This window comes from Protopterus annectens, chromosome 16.part0 (genome assembly GCF_019279795.1).
Source record: "Protopterus annectens isolate FY-2018-M chromosome 16.part0, PAN1.0, whole genome shotgun sequence".
Lineage (NCBI taxonomy): Eukaryota > Metazoa > Chordata > Ceratodontiformes > Protopteridae > Protopterus > Protopterus annectens.
In genome coordinates, this window is record NC_056750.1 from 337,610,420 (window position 1) to 337,631,488 (window position 21,069).

The 21,069-nt window shown below is 42.1% G+C and overlaps 1 protein-coding gene across 10 annotated transcripts in view; it reads left to right on the forward strand.

Annotated features, from left to right (window-relative positions):
* SH3GLB2 (SH3 domain containing GRB2 like, endophilin B2) overlaps nt 1–21,069 on the forward strand; it is a 1,772,316-nt gene that overhangs the window by 1,609,699 nt on the left and 141,548 nt on the right. For 7 of the 10 annotated variants that reach the window (XM_044057951.1, XM_044057953.1, XM_044057954.1 and 4 more), the window contains one exon: nt 19,625–19,865. In XM_044057951.1, coding sequence (XP_043913886.1) covers nt 19,625–19,865 — 241 coding nt within the window. Of the gene's footprint in view, nt 1–19,624; nt 19,866–20,930; nt 21,020–21,069 lie in introns of all 10 variants that reach the window. The other 3 variants (XM_044057956.1, XM_044057957.1, XR_006363017.1) reach the window with 3 other exon arrangements.

A 21,069-nucleotide genomic window follows, 5' to 3' on the forward strand; every position in this document is an offset into this window, starting at 1 on the left:
CTCTAGGAAGGCTAAATTTGGATAAAGTAGAAAATTCCAAACAGTAGAAATCAAAAAATATATATACATATATACATACAAACAAATACACCATAATAGATTCCCCCAGCTAGCTAAGAGAGGGGTAAGTACCCTAGGAATACCACAGAGGGGAAGGAGGGTGGGTAATCCTGACTGCAGATGCATACCTATCGGACATCTACATTTATGGTAGGTACAAAACTGTACTATGTCCTTCAAGGATGCATCTGCAGTCATAACATATGGGTAGAATACCATAGCCAAACTGGGGGAGGAGGCACTAAGATAATGATGGTGTAGTTAAGATCCCTTGTAAAACTGCAGTTGCAAAACCTGCTCGGGATCTGGAGTATAAAGGAAGATTGTAATGCTTGGCAAATGTATGCACGGAGCTCCAAGTAGCAGCTTCTAATATGTCTTTGGTAGGCACTCCTCGTAGGAAAGCTGTAGTGGTGGCTGTAGCTCTTGTGGAGTGAGGCCTGATATTTTCAGGAGTTGTCTTTCCATGAAAAGAGTAACAGAATCGAATGCAATTTCCTATCCATTTTGAAATTGTCTGTTTTGAAATTGCTTTTCCTTGCACTCCTGTTGCATATGCTACCAGAAGCTGGTCAGTTTTTCTGTTGGTCTTAGTTCTGTCCAGATAGTAACGCAGTTGTCTGTGTACATCCAAGGTGTGCAGTAGTTTTCCCCCCCTGTTCTGTGGGTTAGGGAAGAACGTAGGTAAAGGAATAGCTTGGTTCAAGGATACTCTGGATACCACCTTTGGCATGAAAGTAGGATTGGTTCTCAGAGACACTCTATGCTGGTGAAAGATAAGGAAAGGCTGCACTGCCATTAAGGCCTGTAACTCAGATACCCTTCTTGCTGAAGTGATTGCTAGAAGGAAGGCAGTTTTCCAAGATAAGAACTGTAAGTCTGCTGATGCTGCTGGTTCAAAAGGGGGAAGTGTTAATTTTTCCAGCACAAAATTGAGATCCCTTGCAGGTAGAGGTGGTTTCCTTGGAGGTTTTACATTTTTGATCCCTCTTAGAAATTGTCTGAGGAGAGGTTGAGAGAAGATAGGAGGATCCATGTTGTACTCTGCTGAAATTGCTGAAGCATGAATCTTAATGGAAGAATAGGACAGGCCATTGTGGAACAGTTCTGCTAAGTATTCTAGGATGTGTGCTAGGTTTGCCAGTGTGACATCTGTTCCCTTTGATGCACTCCAAATGAGGAATCTCTTCCATTTGGCTGAGTATGTTTTCCTTGTGGAGGGTCTGCGAGCCTCCAGGATAATGTCCTTGACCCTCTGAGATAAAACAGGTTGGTTTTGCTTTTATGCAATTTTCCAGGCAGTTAGCTGCAGTGTTTTCAAGTTTGGATGCAGGGTCTTGTAGTTGTTCTGTGTTAGAAGTAAAGGCCATAGAGGTAGAGGCCATGAGTTCGTCCGAGACATGCTTCTCAGTAGTGGGTACCAATGCTGCCTTGGCCAGTCTGGAGCTATCAGAATTACCTTTGGCTGTTCCTCCCTGATCTTCAGTAGAACTTTGTACATCAATGGGAGAGGTGGAAAGGCATAAACTGTCAGGGCCTTCCAGCTGAAAGAAAGGGAGTCCACCCTCCAGGCTTGTGGGTGGTATTCTCTTGAGCAGAATTTCTTCAGTTGGTGGTTGAGTGGAGAGGCAAACAGGTCTGTCTCTGGCATTCCCCATGCCTTTGTTATGGTTTTGAAGATGTCTGGATGCAGCATCCATTCGTGAGCATCCGTGGTAGTTCTGCTTAATCTGTCTGCTAGTGAATTTTCTTTTTCTGGTACGAATCTGGCCTGCAGTTGAATGTTGAGATTCAGGCCTAAGTTCCACAGATCCATTGCCATCCGGCATAGAGGGTAGGAATGCGTGCCTCCCTGTTTGTTGATGTACCACATGACTGTGGTATTGTCCGTCCTTATCAGCAGGTGTCCTTGCTGGAGGAATGATTTGAATGTCTCGATTGCATGCTTCACTGCCAGCATCTCCTTTAGATTTATATGTAGATTCAGCTGGTCTTGGGACCATAGGCCTTGGATACACTTGTCTTCCATGTGTGCCCCCCAGCCTAGGTCTGAGGCGTCCGTGGTGATGGTCTGCCTTGATTGTGGTTTGTGGAAAGGCAACCCTCTGTTGGTCTGGCAGGCCTGAGCCCACCACAGGAATTCTTGTTTCAGGCATGGAATGATTGGTATCATGGTTTCTAGACTGTGTCTGTGTTGAGACCATACATTCCTTAGGTACCATTGTAATTTTCTCATATGCAGTCTGGCATGTGGGATCAAGATTATGCAGGATGCCATGTAACCCAGGGCCTGCAGGACTTTCCTTGCAGTAAGCTGAGTTTGTCTTGTCAATGCCATGAAGTAAACTGGAAGTTGCTTTTGTTTTTCTTCTGTGAGAAAAGCCATCTGAGTTATTGTGTCCAGTTCTGCACCCAAAAATGTTATCCTTTGGGATGACACTAGTCTTGACTTCTGTATGTTGACTGTGTATCCCAAGGCTTGCAGCAGTTGTATGACGTAGGTCAAATCCTTTATTATTTTTGTCTTGTTGTCCGCTTGTATTAGGCAGTCGTCCAGGTATGGATAGATTTGAATTCCCTGAAGCCTGCAATGTGCAATTACTGATACCAGGCATTTCGTGAATACTCTGGGCGCAGTAGATAAGCCAAAGGACAATGCTGAGAATTGATAATGCTCTGATCCTGCAAGAAATCTGAGGTGTCTTCTGCAATCTGGTTGTATGGGGACGTGCAGGTATGCCTCCTTGAGATCTAGAGTCACCAGCCAAGACTCCTTGCCCAACATGGGAAGAAGTTGCTGTAGGGTCAGCATCTTGAATTTTGGTACTATGAGATATGTGTTCAGTGCGGACAAGTCGAGAATAGGCCTCCATTGAGTTTCTTTTCTTGGTACAAGGAAAAGTCTGGAGTAAAATCCTTGGCCTTGTTCCATAGATGGTACCTTTTCTATTGCTGTCATCCTTAGTAAGTTGATGATTTGTTTTAGAGCCTCTGACTTCTGGCTTGATGGAAGGTTTGGCATTTCTCTCTTTTTTGGTAAAGTGTGGAAGTGAAACCTGTAGCCTTTGTCTATTGTTTGCAAAGTCCATTTGTCTCCTGTAATGCAATGCCAGTTTTTTGAAAATAAAGCTAACTTTCCGCCCAAGGGTGCTTCCAGTTGTTCCCTGGTAGGCGGAATCAGAGCCAAGTCATTGTGTCTGTCCTGTGGAAGTGGTTGGAGTCGTAGCTGTGGCGGCACTCCTCTGGTTGTCGGGTTGCCACTGACGGCCCCTGTAGGCACCCCTTGATTGACCTCTGCCTCTTGGGCGTCTATTTCTGCCTCTCTGTGCTCTGGAGGTGTCTGGAAAGGACCAATTCTTTGAAGGCCAATTTCTGCTGAACCTCGGTGGTTGGACCTGCAGAAAATCCTTGACTGTTTGCACAGATTTTGCTTTTTCTTCCACTTTCTTTAGAACCTCCTGTGCAGGGGAGCCAAATAAACTTTGTTTCTCCATAGGGGCATCTAGGAGTTTAGACTTAACATGGTCTGGCAAGGATTGCTCTTTTAGCCAGGCATGCCTTCGAATCACTGCTCCAGTCATAGCTGATCTAAATGAAGCCTCCAGTGCATCATAGCCACATTTTAAGAAATGATTACTGACCTGCTGTGAGTTGTGTACCAAATCCTGAAGGGACTTACGGTCTAAAGGTTCAGGAGAGGAAAGCTTTTTATTCAGCTGATCTAACAAAAATTCCTGGTACTGTATCATGTGAAATTGACAGTTTAAAGCTCTGGCAGAAAGAGTAGCAGATGTATAAACCTTTTTACCCCATCTCGCTAATGCTCTTGATTCTCTTTCAGAGGGTAGGGGGTTTTTGGCAGAGGCAGCTGCAACACCCTTAGGGCCCTGAGAAATGGTTTCTGGGTCTGCAGCGTGGGCCTTATACAAGTGGAAGTGAGAATCCGGGACCCTGTAATATCTGTCAGGTTTGGCAGGGGCCGGGGGAAGAGAATCAGGGGCAGAACTGGCATCATTGTATGCATCATCAACAACTGATAGTACAGATGGTATGGCTAAAGGCCTATGCTGTGGTAAGTGTAAAAAAGTCCTTAGCCTTTTCCTAGAATCAGAAAAATCCTGACCCTGCCATTGGAAGTGTTCCCTCATTGAGTGTAGAGTTTCCCCAAATGAAAATTCTTCTGGGGGGGAGGCAGAAGGAATGGAGTCTTCTGCATCTGAATCCTCATAAGGTGAGTATGGTCCTTCCTGATGGTCTGATAACTCTGATCCATCCGAGGAATAGTCAGAGGAGAGAGGTTCAGGGGGTTCAGTCCTAGGCCTTTTTTCAGGAGGAGGTTGTGAGGCCCTGTCTGGGTGAGGTTGGGATCCCCTGATCAGAGAAATAAGGTCCTCAGCAAGACTGAGAATCTGAGAACTTGAGGAAGGCCTGTGAGAGGGAGCTTTAGTAGGTAAGGCCTTGGAAAGTTTAGCTGCTTTAGCCCTGGAGAAGGCCTTAATAGACATAGAAGCAGGGGGTCTAGCTGCCCCACGTGCAGGAGTAGAGATGTCCAACGGAATGGTGTCGGACAATTCCTGTGTGCCTGCTTCTTCGGTATGAATTTCTGTAGCTGACTCAGCCGGGGCCTGTGAGGCCTCAGTTGTCAGAGGCATGCTTACGGCCAAAGGAAGAACCGAGGACTCGGTTTCAGCCAAAACCGAGACACTCGCTGTAGGCCTAACCGTGGTTTCAGCCGAAACCACGGGCCGCGAGTGTCGGTCCTTTTCCTTGCGTTTTTTGGCTTAATGTGTAGTCGGAGTCTCCGACGGCATTTTATATGCAAAAGCGGGACCAAAAACTCTTCAGCAAACTCCGACCGATGTCTAAGTGTCCGTCGGTTGAAGGAAGCACAGGCTAAACAAGCTGATACGTCGTGGTCTGGGCCTAAGCAAGGAAGGCAGTAAGAATGGAAATCCTTATGAGGTATTTGTTTCCCACAAGTTAAACAATTATTTACTTTGTCTGACATCGGCTGAGGCAAGAAAGAGTCCCCAACGGGGTACTTAGCTTTTTTAGAAGTCTTCGGTAGCTGAAATCTCTGGATCTGACCGACTGGCACTTGCGAACAGCTTCTGCTTCGGGCACCGCGCGGCAAGAAAGACTGAGGAAAATGGCGTCGACTGATGCCTTTATACCCCAGGAGCTATGACGTCGGGTGAAGTGCGACATCAGCCGAGGCCAGACCCAGACTTTGGAATCCGGCCGACCGAAGGGCTGCCTGAGGCAGGACAACCCATATGTTATGACTGCAGATGCATCCTTGAAGGACATCCAGGGTGACCGTGATTCATTTCGTGGCTGACTCTACCAGCACTCCTGAAAGGAGGCCCGTCTGTTCTACTCTGGAGGCAGTCGGGGGGGGGGGGGGGTTATCTTTGTATCCAGAAGCCTGGCGAGATATTACAAGAGATAAGTGGGTACAAAGTATAATATCCAGAGATTATTCCATTCCCTTTTGCCTTCCCGTTCCACAAATCAGAAGTATCCCAGACATTCCAACCAGTCAAAGGGAACAAGCAACTATAGAGATTCAAAAGTTGCTAGATAAGAGAGTTATCCAAGAAGTCACCGCAGACCAAATAGGATTTGGAACTTACTCAAGATTCTTTTTAGTGCCAAAAAGAACACGGGACTGGAAACCCATACTGGATCTCAGCAAACTAAATGAATCCGTAAAAAAGTCCAAGTTCTGGATGGTGACACTCCAGTCAATTCTTCCCTTTTTAAGGAAAGACAATTGAATGTACTTGATAGACCTCCAGGATGTGTACTACCACATAAAAATGGACAGGCCATCAAGGAGTCACTTATGCTTCCGGCTGGGAGCCAGTCATTACCAATTTCGAGCTCTGCTCTTTGGTCTCACTACAACCCCCAGAGTGTTCATCAAATGCATGGCAGTAATCACGTCTCACTCGGGACAGCTAGGATTCCAAGTGTTTCTGTACCTAGACGAATGGGTCCTGACTGCCACCACCAAGCATCTACTACAAAAGTCAAGAGACACCACTTTACAAATCTGTTTTCAATTAGGGATAACAATAAATTCAGAAAAATCTGCCTTGTTGCCATGTCGGCATATTACCTTTAAGGAGCAGAACTAGACACCGTCTCTATGATGGCAAAGTTAGCTGCAGAAAGAGTTTTTGTACTCAGACAGCAGATTACCGATCTCCTGACAAAGACAAAAGTAACAGAGAAAAACAGTTCTAAAAGTCCTAGGAACCATGGCAGCAATGATAACCCTAGTCCCTTTAGCTAGGATGCACATGAGAATTCTTCACTGGCTCCTTTTAACTCAGTAGTCCTTCCAAGAACTTCCCACGTCTCACCAGATCAGAATTAGAGTCATGCAAGAAGGATCTAAGATGGTGGCTCCTTTCCAGTCACGTCATGTTAAGTTGACCCTTTATCACACAACCTCTGGCAACAGTGACCACAGACACCTCCCAGATTGGGGGGGCATTATCTGGGGAGTATGGTCCAAGGCACATGGCAGGAACATGAGTGTTCTAGAGATGAGAGCAGTGCTCTTGGCATTGCAAGCACTTCAGAACATTCTTCCACTAGAAACAATTGCAATTCAGTCAGACAATATGTCGGTGGTTTGGTACATAAACAAGCAAGGAGGAACCAAATCCCACCCCCTTTGCCAAGAGGCACTCCAGAGTGTGGCAATGGGCAACCTCTTCCTATTTTCTGGTAGGAACGCATATCCTGGGGAAGTCCAACGTGATAGCGGACAGGCTCAGCAGAACAATATTAATGCCTCACGAGTGGTCCCTAAAACAAGAGATAGCGGAAAGGATATTCCGAAAATGGGGCCAGCCTTGCTGTGACTTCTTTGCCACTCCCATGAATGCCAAATGCAGCAGCTACTTTGCCCTGATTCCTCCTCTGGGGGTCACCAAGGGATGCACTTGTCCATGATTGGCCCTTGGGACTACTTTATGCATTTCCCCCATTTCCCTTAATACCCAAAGGCATTCAGGAAGCCAAGTCGCTGGGGAGCAGGATAATTCCCATGGCCTCATCAGATTTTGTTTCCCTTCCTTTAGCCTCATCTTCAGGAGGAACAGTGGATTCTGGACTCAGTTCCAGACCTTCTGACTCATATGTTGGGAACACTCCACCCCTCCCTTCAAACCATCAAGTTGACAGCATGGCTGCTCCTGTTCCCAACTTAGTCAGGCTTCACAATTTCATGCCAGCAGTAAGACATATCTTAGTATCCTCACACAAGGCTTCAACGAGGAAACGTTAGTAAATGGAGAAGGTTCTCATACTGGGTGGAGAGAAGAAACATTGATCCCTTTTCTGCCTTGATCAGCTCTGTTCTTGAGTTCCTATCAGAGCTTTTTCAACAAGGTTCAGAGGCACCTACTATTAAAGTACAATTAGCTGCAATTTCAAATTTTCATATAGATGACTGGACTCCTAACTTGATGTCACACAGATTGTGTAAAGCATTCTTAAAAGGTACTTGCTTATTAAGACCTCCCATTAAAGAACCTCTCTCACCATGGGATTTGAACTTTGCTCTATGTATCTGACCTGACCCCCCTTTGAACCTTCATCAGCATGTGACCTCAAATTCATGTTTTGGAAAACAATTTTATTGGTTGCTATTACTTCTGCAAGAAGAGTTTTGGAACTGCAAGCTTTATCAGTCAAACCTCCTTATTTGATCTTCCATAAAGATAGAGTATCTCTCCGAACAAACCCATCCTTTACCTAAAGTGTGTTCGCAAAGTAACTTAAATCTGTTGAGCTACCAATGTTTTTCCCTAATCATGGCAACAAGGCATAATATAAGCTCCACTAATTAGATGTGCATAAACAACTTTGCTTCTATTTACATAGAACCAAAGATTTCAGGAAGTCTGATCAATTGGTTATTTCCTTTTCAGAAGTCAAAAAAAGCATGCCAGTTTCCAAAGTCTCACTCTCTAACTGGCTTTCAAATTGTATTACCTTTAGTTACAGTTCTAATAACAGACAACTACCATTCAAAGTCAAGGGTCACGCTACTAGGGCCATGGCAACATCATCCGCTTATCTAGCTAGACTATCAATGGACAGTATTTGTGCCGCTGCTATGTGGGCAAGGCCCCATACCTTTATCACTCATTACAGAGTGGATTTGGCCTCCAGGGACAGGGCCTCCTTTGGTTCCACTGTGTTGAAGTATATTCCCATGAGCCACCCAGGAAATGTGGTGCTAGGAACGCTATCCCAACCAGTAAGAGTGAAGATGAGATAGGACAACATAACATAAAGAAGTTATGTACTCACCATAACATTCCATGTTTGTTGTCCATCTCGCCCTTCATTCTTACAACCTACACACCCACCTTCCCCCAGCCCAAGGCTTCTGGAGGACCTAGAGGAATTCCCTCCTTAGGCAAGGAGCTTCTCTGACTTTCTTTCCTTTCTATATATCCTATGATATATGACAAATGTAGACATATGGCTATGGTTAGCAGCAAACAAGATCTGGGGAATTACACCACTGCATGATGGGATATGTATTCAGCCACGAGCCATGTGAAAGACTTTGAGCTATAGTATGCGACCGAATCAGAGCAACCCAACCAGTAAGAATGAAGGGCGAGATGGACAACAAACATGGAACGTTATGGTGAGTACATAACTTCTTTTTTTGGTAAACACTGATTTTTATAAATCATTTGATGTACATGAAACATCCTTCTTGTTTTCCTGTCCAACTGATCCAACACTTTTTGGAGCCAGTCATTCACTCCAAAACTGCAAGTTAGGACAGGAAGAGCAAATTGATTTATAGCTTGGACTTTGTTCTTAGATGTCAGCTCTATTTTCAGTATTAATTTTAGTTTTCTGAAATATTCCTTACTTAAGTTTTATCATCATTTGTTCATGTTTTATTGTTGATCATTAATTAATTACCAAATGTTTATAGACTCCCCTCTTGCTCAGGTTGTTTTATATTACATTCCTGTCCCAGGCTGATGTTTTCTTGGTGCTGCAGCTTTCTTGCTTTAAAGGTTGCTTTTAGGCATTTATCAAGACCAAAAGTTCTTATATCATCTGAAAATGTTTTGTCCACTTGCAGTTCTGCTTTCATTTCCTCTTCTGATGACCTATACAGTTTTAAATCATCCACAAAAAGAAGATGAGACGTCTTTACATTTTGTTGTTTTCTGGAAGCCAAGTTGTTGCCATGACCTAATCTTGAAGTAGACAGCTTAATGAGTTAAGGGCAAGACAAAAGAGCAGCGGTGACAGAGTTGCTCTGGAATATTCCGACTTGAATTTTTATCACTGGAATAATAATTTGTCCTTTATCATGGCTTAACTACACAGTGGTTTGCCACTGTTTCATGGTCACTGTAATCGATCAATGTAGGGTGTATCTTATACACTTTTAAGCACTGTTTTATCCATAAATGTGGAACACTGTCAAATGCTTTATTGTAGTCTGTCCATGCCATACTTAGATTAATCCCCTTTTTACAGTTCTCTATTATAACTTCATTTAAGAACAAATGATCCTTTGTTGCATATGACTTTCTTTTGTTACCCTTTTGTTCTATTGCCAGTCTATTTATGAGGAAAATGCAATGGTACTTCAGGTCAATCTGGACTTGGCATCTATGCCCTTGTCCTTTCAGATCACAGTTCTGGGATTTGTAAAGAGAGAAATAGGAGAGTAGGTAGACCGGATAGCTTGCAATCCAGGTCTTCCATTCTCCCTTGCAGCCTCCCCTCCAGTCAGCCAGCCTAGACACTTCAGACCTGGCATGGGAGGAGGTTTCCAAAGAGGTAAAACTGCATCCTCTGTAGTATCATGTATAAACAGACAGGCAGAGACATGTTGGCAGTTATCAATGCCGTAAAGGCCTTAAATCATCTGTGATCCCCAGGAACTCACAGTGATGTGGTACATAAATAAATGGGGGTATCAGATCTTACTTTATCTGCAGACGTGCTATGATAACCTTGGAGGTAGAAACTTGGCTCAGTTTGACTCTTCAGGTTTCATACATTCCATTAGAACAAAACTAGGATGTAGACAAGCTAAGGATGACCAGGACAAATGTCCACAAATATAAAATTCATAATTCATCCTGGGGTCTTAAAATAATTTATCTGTGGGGGAAACCGGTTTCCTTTCTTTCAGAACAAGTAAATGAAAGAAATTGTGATCCAGGACTTCTTGCAAACAAGCCAGGAAGACAGATGCCTCTTCCATTCCCATGACTAGGATTGTTCCTGTGCACCTTTACATCCTTTCTACTGATACCCAAAGTTGTTCTAATGACCCTTAAAGACTACCCAAAAATTGTGGTGGCAACTCCACAGTCTGTCTGGATTTACTGAAACAAGGATGGGTTGGTTTGAAACACCCCAGTCTGGAAACTCTTCAGCTGCCTGCATGAATGATGGAATTTTTTTTTTCAAAAATGTTTTTATTCTTAACAAGAACAATGAACAGAGAGATCTTTACATTCATAGCTATAGCAAACTGTATACAAAGCTTAAAACAAAAGTTTTATCTATATAAAAATAAGGAAATGCAGTTTTTCCCAAGCAATTAATTTATGTGTTGAGAAACCCAAGTACATATGTTATGGTCAATTCCAGCAGTAGCAGGAAAAGTTGCACCAGAGAACTGGAAAACTGAATCTTCTGTCTAATTTAATAATGAATTTATTTATTTGCATACACGTAAAGGTGAATGATAGAATTTGAATGTGTTTTAGCTGCATTTTTTTGTGTATGTGCAGCGAGTACTGAAGGACTCAGGAACAGCTGCTACTAAAAGATAGTATATATAGAAACTAGAAAATCTTTTATATATATATATATATATATATATATATATATATATATATATATATATATATGGAAAAGATTTTCTAGTTTGTGCCAGTCAAAGAATCAGGAAACTCTTTAGGCCTGGTTGCTTCTGGTTCTTGATTGTGTGTGTTACTGTCCAATAGCCTTTCGTATTCCTCTATCAAGGTTACTTTGTTGGCCATTTCTGCCAGTCTGCCCTTTCTTCCCCATTCTATTAATACTCATGTTAATAATTTTTTGAAAGAGATGTGTCTGAATAAAAAAGCTCTAAAGGTGAGTTAACCGTACTTTGTTTTCCATAGTGACAGGGTTTCCTTGAGAAAAAACCCTAACATACCTAAAGTGATTTCGGATTTTCCTTTAAACCGGACTATTAATCTCACAGTTTTATTTTCTGAACCTAAGAACAAGGAAAAAAAGAATCCTTTGCATTCTAGATGTGCACAGGTAACTCGGACACTACCTAGACAAAACTCTGACCTTCAAGAAAGCTGATCAGCTGTTTCTATCCATAGGTTGGTACTAGGCTATCGGCCCCAGGGCCTGTACAAGCCTAGCCATAACAATTCCCTGGATATTTCTTCCCACAATATTTACTTCCCTGGACCCTTGTCTAGCAGGGCGACTGACGTGATCCCCAGGGTGAATTTCCTATCTCCCATCCAATCGTCAAGATTCCTTTTAAAGAGGGCCAAGGAGGCACTCTGCTTGACATGTATGGGCAGTTTATTCCAGAGTATGGGGAGTCTCTGGGTCAGGAACTTAACCCTCCAGCATGTTTTGTTCATTGTTATGACAAGGTTTAGATCCCTGGAGCAAGTGGCCCTGAGGGATTGGGATTTCTTTAAGTGGAGCATGTCCAACAGCTCAGGGTTTGACATGGCTTTGTATGTTAAGCAGAGATCGCCTCTGTGTAGACAATATACCACAGAGTATAGCTGGAGTTTTTTAGACGGTCAGCATACAGCATTTGCTTTAGGCCTGTGATTCTTTTAGTGAGGTATTTCTGCGGCCTTTCCAGCTGTTGCAGATGTCTTGAGGTACATACCAAACGGGGCGTTGTACTCTATAATGGGTCTAATGAGGGATGAGTACAGTGGGACAATTACCTCCTTTTTTCTGGATGAAAAGCCCTTAGTAATGAGGTGTGCCACACAGAAGGATTTTCTAACTATTGTGGCGATGTGGTTATCGAAGGTGAGACCACTGACCACTTGTGTCCGTAAGTCTGTCATCACACTTTCAGTGTTTAGTGTACTGCCACCTATGTGGTAATTCATGGGTACATGGGTTTTCCCAAAGGGGATAACTATACATTTCTTGGCATTAAGCTTGAGCCCATGGCTGTGGCACCAAGCATCTGTTTCTATAAGGCCCTTTTGTAGAATATCCACATCATTTGGGGATTCAATAATGGCTCCCAGTTTGCAGACATCTGCAAACTTTGTTAGCCAGAGTCCCTTAGTGTTGGCCTGTACTTCAGAGAAGTAGATGCCAAACAAGAGTGGTCCCAGGACTGAACCCTGAGGTACTCCACTTGTCTGGAGCTGGATTTGGAGTCAGCTACTTTTACATTCTGGGTTCTATCAGTAAGCCAGTTGGCAACCCATCGAGTGATGTAGGGATTTATGCCCAGCTTAGTAAGTTTATCTATGATTCCAGAGTGAGGGATGGTGTTGAAGGCCTTGGCGAGGTCCAGATAGGCTGTGTGGACTGCCTTACCCTCATCCACAGCTCTGGAGACTGAATAGAAGAAGTCAATCAGGTTCAGGAGACAAGATCAGCCCTTCACGAACCCAAACTGGATTCCCATAAAGATGAGAGGAAAGGACAACCAGTTGCAAAAACAGATCAAGAGGTTGTCTCATACTATTGCCTTTAGTTACACTCACCATAATAATACACGTCCAAACAGCTCTACAGCCCATTCCATAAGGGCTTTGGTTTCTTCAGTGGCTTTCTGGAAAGGGGTGGACTTTGGAAGCATTCTAGAGGCAGCCACTTGGTCCTTTATAAACACTTGTACAAAGCATTAATTACTGGATTTGTTTCCAGGTCCAGAACTGACTTTGCTTGTACCTTTCTCCAGGGACTCCTGGAGTCTTAGTTTGTTGGCGTCATCCATTTCCTTCACCTTTTCTTCCATAATCTATGATAGTATATTCATATAGCTTAGGCTACTACAACAGTGATCTATGTTTGAACATAGTGAAGGTGTGTAAGTAAAACTTAACCTAATAGTAGATGTCTTAATAGAACACTGTTGCAGTAGCCTCCACTCCTGCCAGTTCCCTTTTCTTGCTTGCATTTTTTGGTGTTGCCAGAGTGTTTGTAGGTTCATAGGAGGGTACTAGACTATTGGCCCTAGGGCCTATATAAGCCTAACCGAAAATGTACCCTGGCTTTCGCCCCCCAAGAAAATTATTTTCCTGTGCCCCTGTTGAGCAGAGCCACAGAAGTGATCCCCGGAGTGAATTTCCTATCTCCCATCCAATCATCAAGATTTTTCTTGAAGAGTGCTAATGAGGAGCTCTGTTTGACATAAATAGGTAGTCTGTTCCAGAGTATGGGAAGTCTCTGGGACAGGAATCTATCCCTCCAGCATATTCTGTTTATTTGTGGTGATAAGGTTTGGGTCCCTAGAGCATGTAGCTCTGAGGGATTGGGATTTCTTTAAGTGGAGCATGTCCAACAGCTCTGGGTTTGACATAGCTTTGTATGTTAGGCAGAGATTGCCTCTGAGTAGGTGATATGCGATGGAGTAAAGCTGGAGTTTTTTGAGAAGGTCTGAGTAGGGCATCTGTTTGAGGCCAGTAATCCTCTTTGTGAAGTATTTCTGTGGCCTTTCCAGTTGTTGTAGATGTCTTGTGAGGTACACACCAAAAGGAGCGTTGTACTCTATAATGGGTCTAATGAGTGATAAGTAGAGGGGAACAATGACTTCTTTTTTTCTGGATGAGAAACCTTTTGTGATGAGGTGATCCACATAGAAAGATTTCCTGACCACTGTGGCGATGTGATTATCAAAGGAGAGACTCCTGTCCACCTGTGTCCCAAGGTCTCATCACATTTTTGGCGTTAAATAGACTACCAGCTATATGGTAGTTCATGGGCATGGAGTTTTTACCAAAGGGAATGACCATACACATTTTGGCATTGAGCTTCAGGCCATGGCTTTGACATCAGGCATCTGTCTCAGTGAGGCCCTTTTGTAGTATGTCCACATCATTAGGAGTTTCAATTATGGCTCCTAGTTTGCAGTCATCTGCAAACTTTGTTAGCCAAAGACCTACTGTGTTAGCCTGTACTTCAGAGAAGTAGATACCAAACAGGAGAGGACCCAGGACTGAACCCTGTGGTACTCCACTTGTCACTGGTCTGAAGTTGGATTTGGAGTCTGCTACTTTCACAGTGTGGGTTCTGTCCGTGAGCCAGTTGGCAACCCATCTTGTGACATATGGATTTATACCTAGTTTAGTGAGCTTATCTATAATTCCAGAGTGGGAGATGGTGTTGAAAGCCTTGGCGAGATCTAGATAAGCTGTGTGAACCACCTTACCCTCATCTATGGCTTTGGTGACTGCTTCAAAGATGTCAATCAGGTTTAGGAGACATGATCTGCCTTTTACAAATCCGAACTGGATAGGGTCCAGAGTTTGGAGATTACCAATGTCTTTGTTTATGAGTTCCATGATGATACGTTCCATGGCCTTACAGTCCAGGCTCATCAGGCTAATGGAGCGGTAGTTCCTGGGATCCGTCGTGGCTCCCCCTTTGTGGAGTGGGATAACTGTTGTGGTGCGCCATTCAGTGGGCACAAAGCCTGAGGTGAGGCTATGACTGAACATGGTACTTGGGTAGGGTGCTACTCTGTAGTTCGTGTAGAATGCAGCCTGGGATATTGTCAGGTCCCATGGATGCTGTGTTCTTGGCTTTGGAGAGTGTTTGTTTTTTTTTATCTGTGCAGCCGTGATTACAGGAACTTTGCATTCTTCCGGTATAGAGATGGGCCCTCTAGGGAGTGAGAGGGGGGGTAAAGTTAGCACTGAACCTATCTGCCAGGATGTTGGCAATATCAGTTGGTTCTGTATATTTAGTGCCATTGTGCTGTAACTCAAAGCAGATCTGAGTGTTGCCATTGAGATTCTTGACATAGCTATAGAATGCTTTGTGGTTGTCTTACGAGTTGGTGGCAATTTTGTTTTCGTAACTAGCTTTGGAGGATTTTATGAGGGATCTCAGCTTCTTACTGAGGTTAACCAGGGCGTTCCTGCAGTCATGGGATTTTACTCTTTTTTGCAAGTTTCTTTCTTCTGTTAAAGAGTTTGTTTATGGCAGTGGACCACCCGATCGGCTTCCTTTTTTTGGAGGATAGCATATTGGTTCTATTAGGGATAGCATGATCCATGCACTTGTGTAAGTGCTTACAAAGTGCATTTGTGTAGGATTCAGCAGTCGTACCTCTATTGTCCGTCTGCATGGGTGTCATGAAGTTTGCCACTTCTGTCTTAAGAAGTGTGAAGTTGGCTTTGGAGAAGTTTTTTTACGGTGGTTTCCCTAATTGGGGGGTGGGGGCAGGATGTGGATGTCTAGGGTGATTAGCTTGTGGTCGGATCTGACCAATGAGGAATTGACCTCTGGTGTGGAACACCTGTTGCCCATGTTGGTAATGACCAGGTCTAGGATATTACTGCCCCTAGTGGGGGTGTGAATAAGTTGATCCAAAGCATTGGAATTTATGAATTCCAGAAAACGTTGAGCAAAAGAGTTGGTACATGAGTAGTTTTCCCAGTTAATGGTGGGGTAGTTGAAATCGCCCATTATTAGGGTATTAGGCTGTACCCTAATACTTTCCAATTTATCAAGAAATGAGGAGTGAGAATCTTGGGGCATGGTGAGGGGTCTGTATCAAGCTACAATTTGGATTGCGGTCTTGGCCAGAGTTAGTTGCACTTGGATGATCTCGGATGCATTATGCTGTTCAACTATCCTGGAGGTGTGGATATCCTTAATGAATATAGACATGCCTCCACCTTTAGTGCTTCATTCTGGGTTAGGTGGCCGAAAGGTGCGGTATGAATTATAGTCTGGTAATGCAGGGGTGCTCTCTGGAGCTTTGAACCAGGTCTCTGTCACTGCACAGATGTCGATGTTCTCCATTTTAAGAAGTGCCTCGAGTGAGTGCATTTTGAGGTTTAGACTTGTAGCATTACCCTCAGATTTTTCTTGCTTGAGTGTGGATTTGTCCACCAGTTTTTGAATATAGTTTGTATTCACTTTGTTTCCAGACATTGTTCTTCAGGGCTGTTGCCTTCCTCTTGGTCAAAAAAAAGTTCTCAGAGTTGGAGCACATGGAGGGTAGCCTTAGCTTTGTGAAGCTGTCTGTTTTCAGTGGAGTAGGACCCATATAGCGTAAGGTACTGCAGCATGTAACACATCATTTGCAGATAGCTATTTACTGGTGCATTTTGTTATCAGTACAGTGTGCTTGTTTTGTGTAGCCTTCACTGATTTCCATGTTTGATAATGGAAGAGTCTAGAGTTAGTTTATTTATTCTTATAATGACCTGAACTTCCCTTATCTGAAGACGGTGGTTGACCCTATTGCCTTAATTGGGTTTTATGCTTGGGCAATGAGGGGCTACTGGAAATTCCACAGTCCAGATTTGAGACTTTGGGTTATCAAGCCTTTATCTACCAAATTTTCACCTGTGGAATTTGCTACTAAGATTATTGCAGGGATGCCCACTATTGGCTGGTTTTAGGCAAGCATTCAAGACTTATCACTTTAAAATGTTTTTATGTTGTGAGCTGATGATAATGACTGCAACTAGTAATTATTTTGTGCTCTTGGTCACATCTAGTTTGTTTTTACCTATTCTTTGTTACTGATGTTTTCTATAAAATACCTAAATAGACTTTGAATTTTGCACTATCGTGTTTAATGTATTCCGATATTATGGCTGCTGGGATCTAGCTACTTGTGTAATGATTCTCACTGTTACAAATGTTATTTATTTTCACTGACTTGCTTGTTAGTTTCTATTTGAGTTAATTATATTATATCTTGTGCAGTTCACTCTGAGCACACTGATCAGACCTTTCTTGATTAATTGCGTGCATCTGACTGTATACTATACAGAACTGCTTTAATAAATAATATAAAATTCAAGTCATGATTTTTAATAGATATTAATAAGAACATTTTTACTTAGTTGCTTTAGTCCCTTCAGTGTCCTACAAATTAATGAGATAATGTGGGGCTTATGCTTTACAGTCCACCCACCAGTTTAATAGGGTCTATAGCACCACATTTAAACTTCAGTTCTCCAAATATCAAAACGTCGACACGTAAACAGCGAAATACGAAAAGTATGAATGGCTTCTTCCGCAAATTTTTTCACAGGGAAAAAATTGCTTGGCCGTTATCGGGAATTTGCCCCTTTCTCCAATGTAGAGTGATCTTGGAGTTGGTATATTTAGTTAGAGGGGGTGTAGGAGTGAAGCCCCTTTACTTGATTAGAGTTTAAAAGTTTGTTTTGCTGCTGGTTGGCCAAGCAAAATTTTCCCTGTGAAAGAATTTGTGGAAGTGGCCGTTCATACTTTTCATATTTCGCTGTTTCAGTGTCGACGTTTTGGTATTCAGAGTACTGAAGTTTCGATGTGGTAATATAGACCCATTTAATACAGTCAGTGAACTTGGTCTTTTCTGCCACCACTTCTCTTACAAACCGCAGGTCAGGTATCTAAACTACATGTTGAGGGATTGATATTTTGCATTTCTCTCATTCATTTACTGATTTCACATTGTTGCTAGTACTGTTCCTGACCATTTCAACCTCACACCACTAATCTCTGGTTCAATGTCAAGGTACTCTTGATTCTTCTCGTTAGTTCCTGGGCTTTTTTTCTGTTATTCAAGCATTTTCCTTTGAAAAAGAGGAAAATGTTTCATTGGCAAAGGCACTCTATGGACTTTGTTATTGTTGTCAGACAAATAACTAGTAGTCTCTCCTGCAATTTGCTTGTTCACTCTTTGTTAGCTAAATTTTTTCTTTTCCTCCTTAACCTGTTTTTCATTAAAAAAAGTCTGATTCTCCAGGGAAAAAAAAACATTTAGAAGGCACTGGATGTAGCAAGTTAAAACTTACTCTTGCCTCTCTACATCCCCTGATTGCTGATATAAACTTGCTTCTCTGCTGACTGGTATACAGTGACCAGTAATTTTCCACTTACAGTCTTGTGTCCCCAGTTTTAATGTTTTTCCCTTCTTCCACAGTTTTTGTCAAGAGCAGCTCTTTCTGCTGATATTATTGCATCTTTAGTAATATAGGTTGTGGCTTCTTTCACGTATGGCCAGATTTGAAGCGTATATGCATTGTGCTCTCACTTGACAAATCCCGCTCTGGAACACCAGTCCATTTGCTTATTTTTACTTTCATAAAATGAATGTAGTCTGTTCCTTCTAATTTCTCTGTTATAGCAGACAATCTCAAGTTTTCTTTTTGCATGCTCTATTTTCTTACTCTGTTTTTTTTTTCAAAATAATTTCTGAGAAATCTCAAGTTTAGCCAGTATTTCCAACAATTTCATTTTCTGATTTCTGCAGTTTTAACAGCTCATCTCAATATAAACTTAAAGCCTTTTCTATATTTTCCAGCCTTTTTGTCATTTACCTTTATATATTCTTCCAGTATCTGACTTATTTTAAACACCCCTGCATGATTTTTCCTCTAAATAACTGGAGGCCATCAGTTATAGACTTCGGCTCTTGCTGAACACGTGCAGACATTATAAGGTTTTAAAAAAAAACATTATGTATGTTAGCTCCATGGTTATAGCTTTAGTGTGCATGATGTGCAGCTGCTAGTCCATCTAACTGAAGATGTTGGCATGTAAAACTTTTGCCATATAAGGTCACTGCATATGAGTTAAGATTTTTGTGCAGTTACTCAGAAATAAAGTAACAGTTACAATGCAAGCAGACTGAGTAATGGGTAGCTATGTTGTGTGTTTTCAAGATACAAGATGTTGGAAATCGGATGCTGACTAACACCAGTATGCATAAGTTTAGAAAGTTTCTCACCTCCCTAGTGTTGTGTAGTCATGGAGTTTGTGTGTATGTGTGTGGGGGGTGTGAAGAGTAAAAATCTCTTCCTTAGAAGTGTTGTATAACATAACATTTAATGGGCAGCTTTTGAAGTTTTGCAGCTGAGTACTTTGGTTGCAAGAGAACAGGCTGTGATCTCCAAAGGTAATGGGTAGAGTAATTCAGTTCTCCAGATGAACATGGTCTGTAATACCTGGTACATGTTGCTAAAGGGCAAATTAATTGTTTCCATGTGTAGGTGAGCTATAACTGCACATGTATTTAAAGCTTTACATTAGTTCTGTGCATCTGAACAGGTGTGTGACAGTATGTGTACACTAAATGTAAAGTATTTTTTCCATTATTGGTGGATCTCATTTGAAAAGTTCCTAGTTCAAATGAGATCTCTCATGTATTATGAAAGCGTATTGTAGGTGTCTTTATGAAGGAATCGGACTGAAATTCTTCATTTCTTGTGAGATGAATAAGTCATTCAGTGCAGTATATGTTTTCTCATATCTCTTGGCTACATTCTATTTTGAGTTGCACTTTATTCTTGAGTCGGTAACAGTTATTTTCCCTTTTACTCCCCAGATTCCCAGGTACTTTCGTGGTTAATTCACCCCATGCCTCATCTCCTCCAGTCAGCCCTACCTCAGCTGCAACCATCCCTGTTGTTTCAGCTGTGGCAGGAGCATCTAACAACACCACAACAGTAGACAGTATGCTGAACTTAAGTGATGTCAAACCACCATCCAGTGGGACAAGAAAGGCCCGGGTACTTTATGACTATGATGCAGCTGACAGCAGTGAACTTTCACTGCTTGCAGATGAGGTGAGTAATTTGTAAATTTGTTATTGTTCTTGCAGCCTTATTTAACATAAGTACGGAGTAAATTAAAGTTTGTCCATACTGAGTGGTCTACAAGGGGAATTTCTCTGCTTTCACATAAGGTCTGGGATGCATGCAAATGTAAATTAGAGTGCATTATGGAAGATTAGTACTTGACAGTAGGAAACTACAAAATAAATTAACAATACAGTATGAAAAAACAGTGTTGACAACAGCCAAACAACCAAAGAGAAATAAAGATGTAAATGAAGTAAAATATTCAGCAGATTACATAACTGGAAGACAAAAAGGGAATAAATGGCCATGTAGCAGACTAAAGTGTGCAAAGAATGACAGAGAAGAAAAAAAAAAGGTAAAGTGTCAGTGTTTTGTACTGTGTTATAGCAAGTATGCAGAGCGAATAAGATAGAAATGCTGCAGTAACAGTGAGGAAAGGGACAAAATAAGTAGTAAGGTGAGAGTGTTGGGAAAGGAGTACAGGGGTACTTTGGTGCTTCTGTTTGTTCGGTTTGTTTAAATAGTTACGTTGGTCACAGATGACTTTAATCAGATGAACCTTTTGCTTGTAAGTCAGTGAATTGAAGAATTACTAAGTAGAGAGACATAATGCTTTTGTGCTGTTAGTACTACTGCAACTTTTTTACATATATGTAATAGCTTCTTTGGGGAAAGTCACTTGTAACATATACCATAAGATTTAAGTTTACACACATCATTTGTCTTCTTTCCAGGCCAGAATTTTCTTCATTGGTGATATTCTTATGATAGTGTTCAGTGGAACATTGGCTTACAAGGGACTGACTTATGGTCAACATTACTAGGATCTTTCTTGTAGCTGCTTCCTTTGTGTGACACCCTCATCAGCACCAGAGTATTTTTGTCTGTATAGTGCTTCATTCTCATTAGCCATTTGTTATTTTTCAAAGATATTGTTTCACAATTATGATAAAGTCTTTTACTGTGATTGTGGTTGGGGTTGTCCCACTTGAATACCACAGGTTAACTGTGGTTCTTCCATATTTTACCTTTATTCTTTCTTTTTATTAGAAATGGAGACCACAGACTCTAACAGGATAGAAAGGGCAAGCTGGTAAGGATCAGCAAGGTGAATCTCCAAATGGATCAAAAGAAAAAAAGTAAATCTGTCTATTCTTGCTTTAATTTACTTTAAAAAAAACCCTGGTAA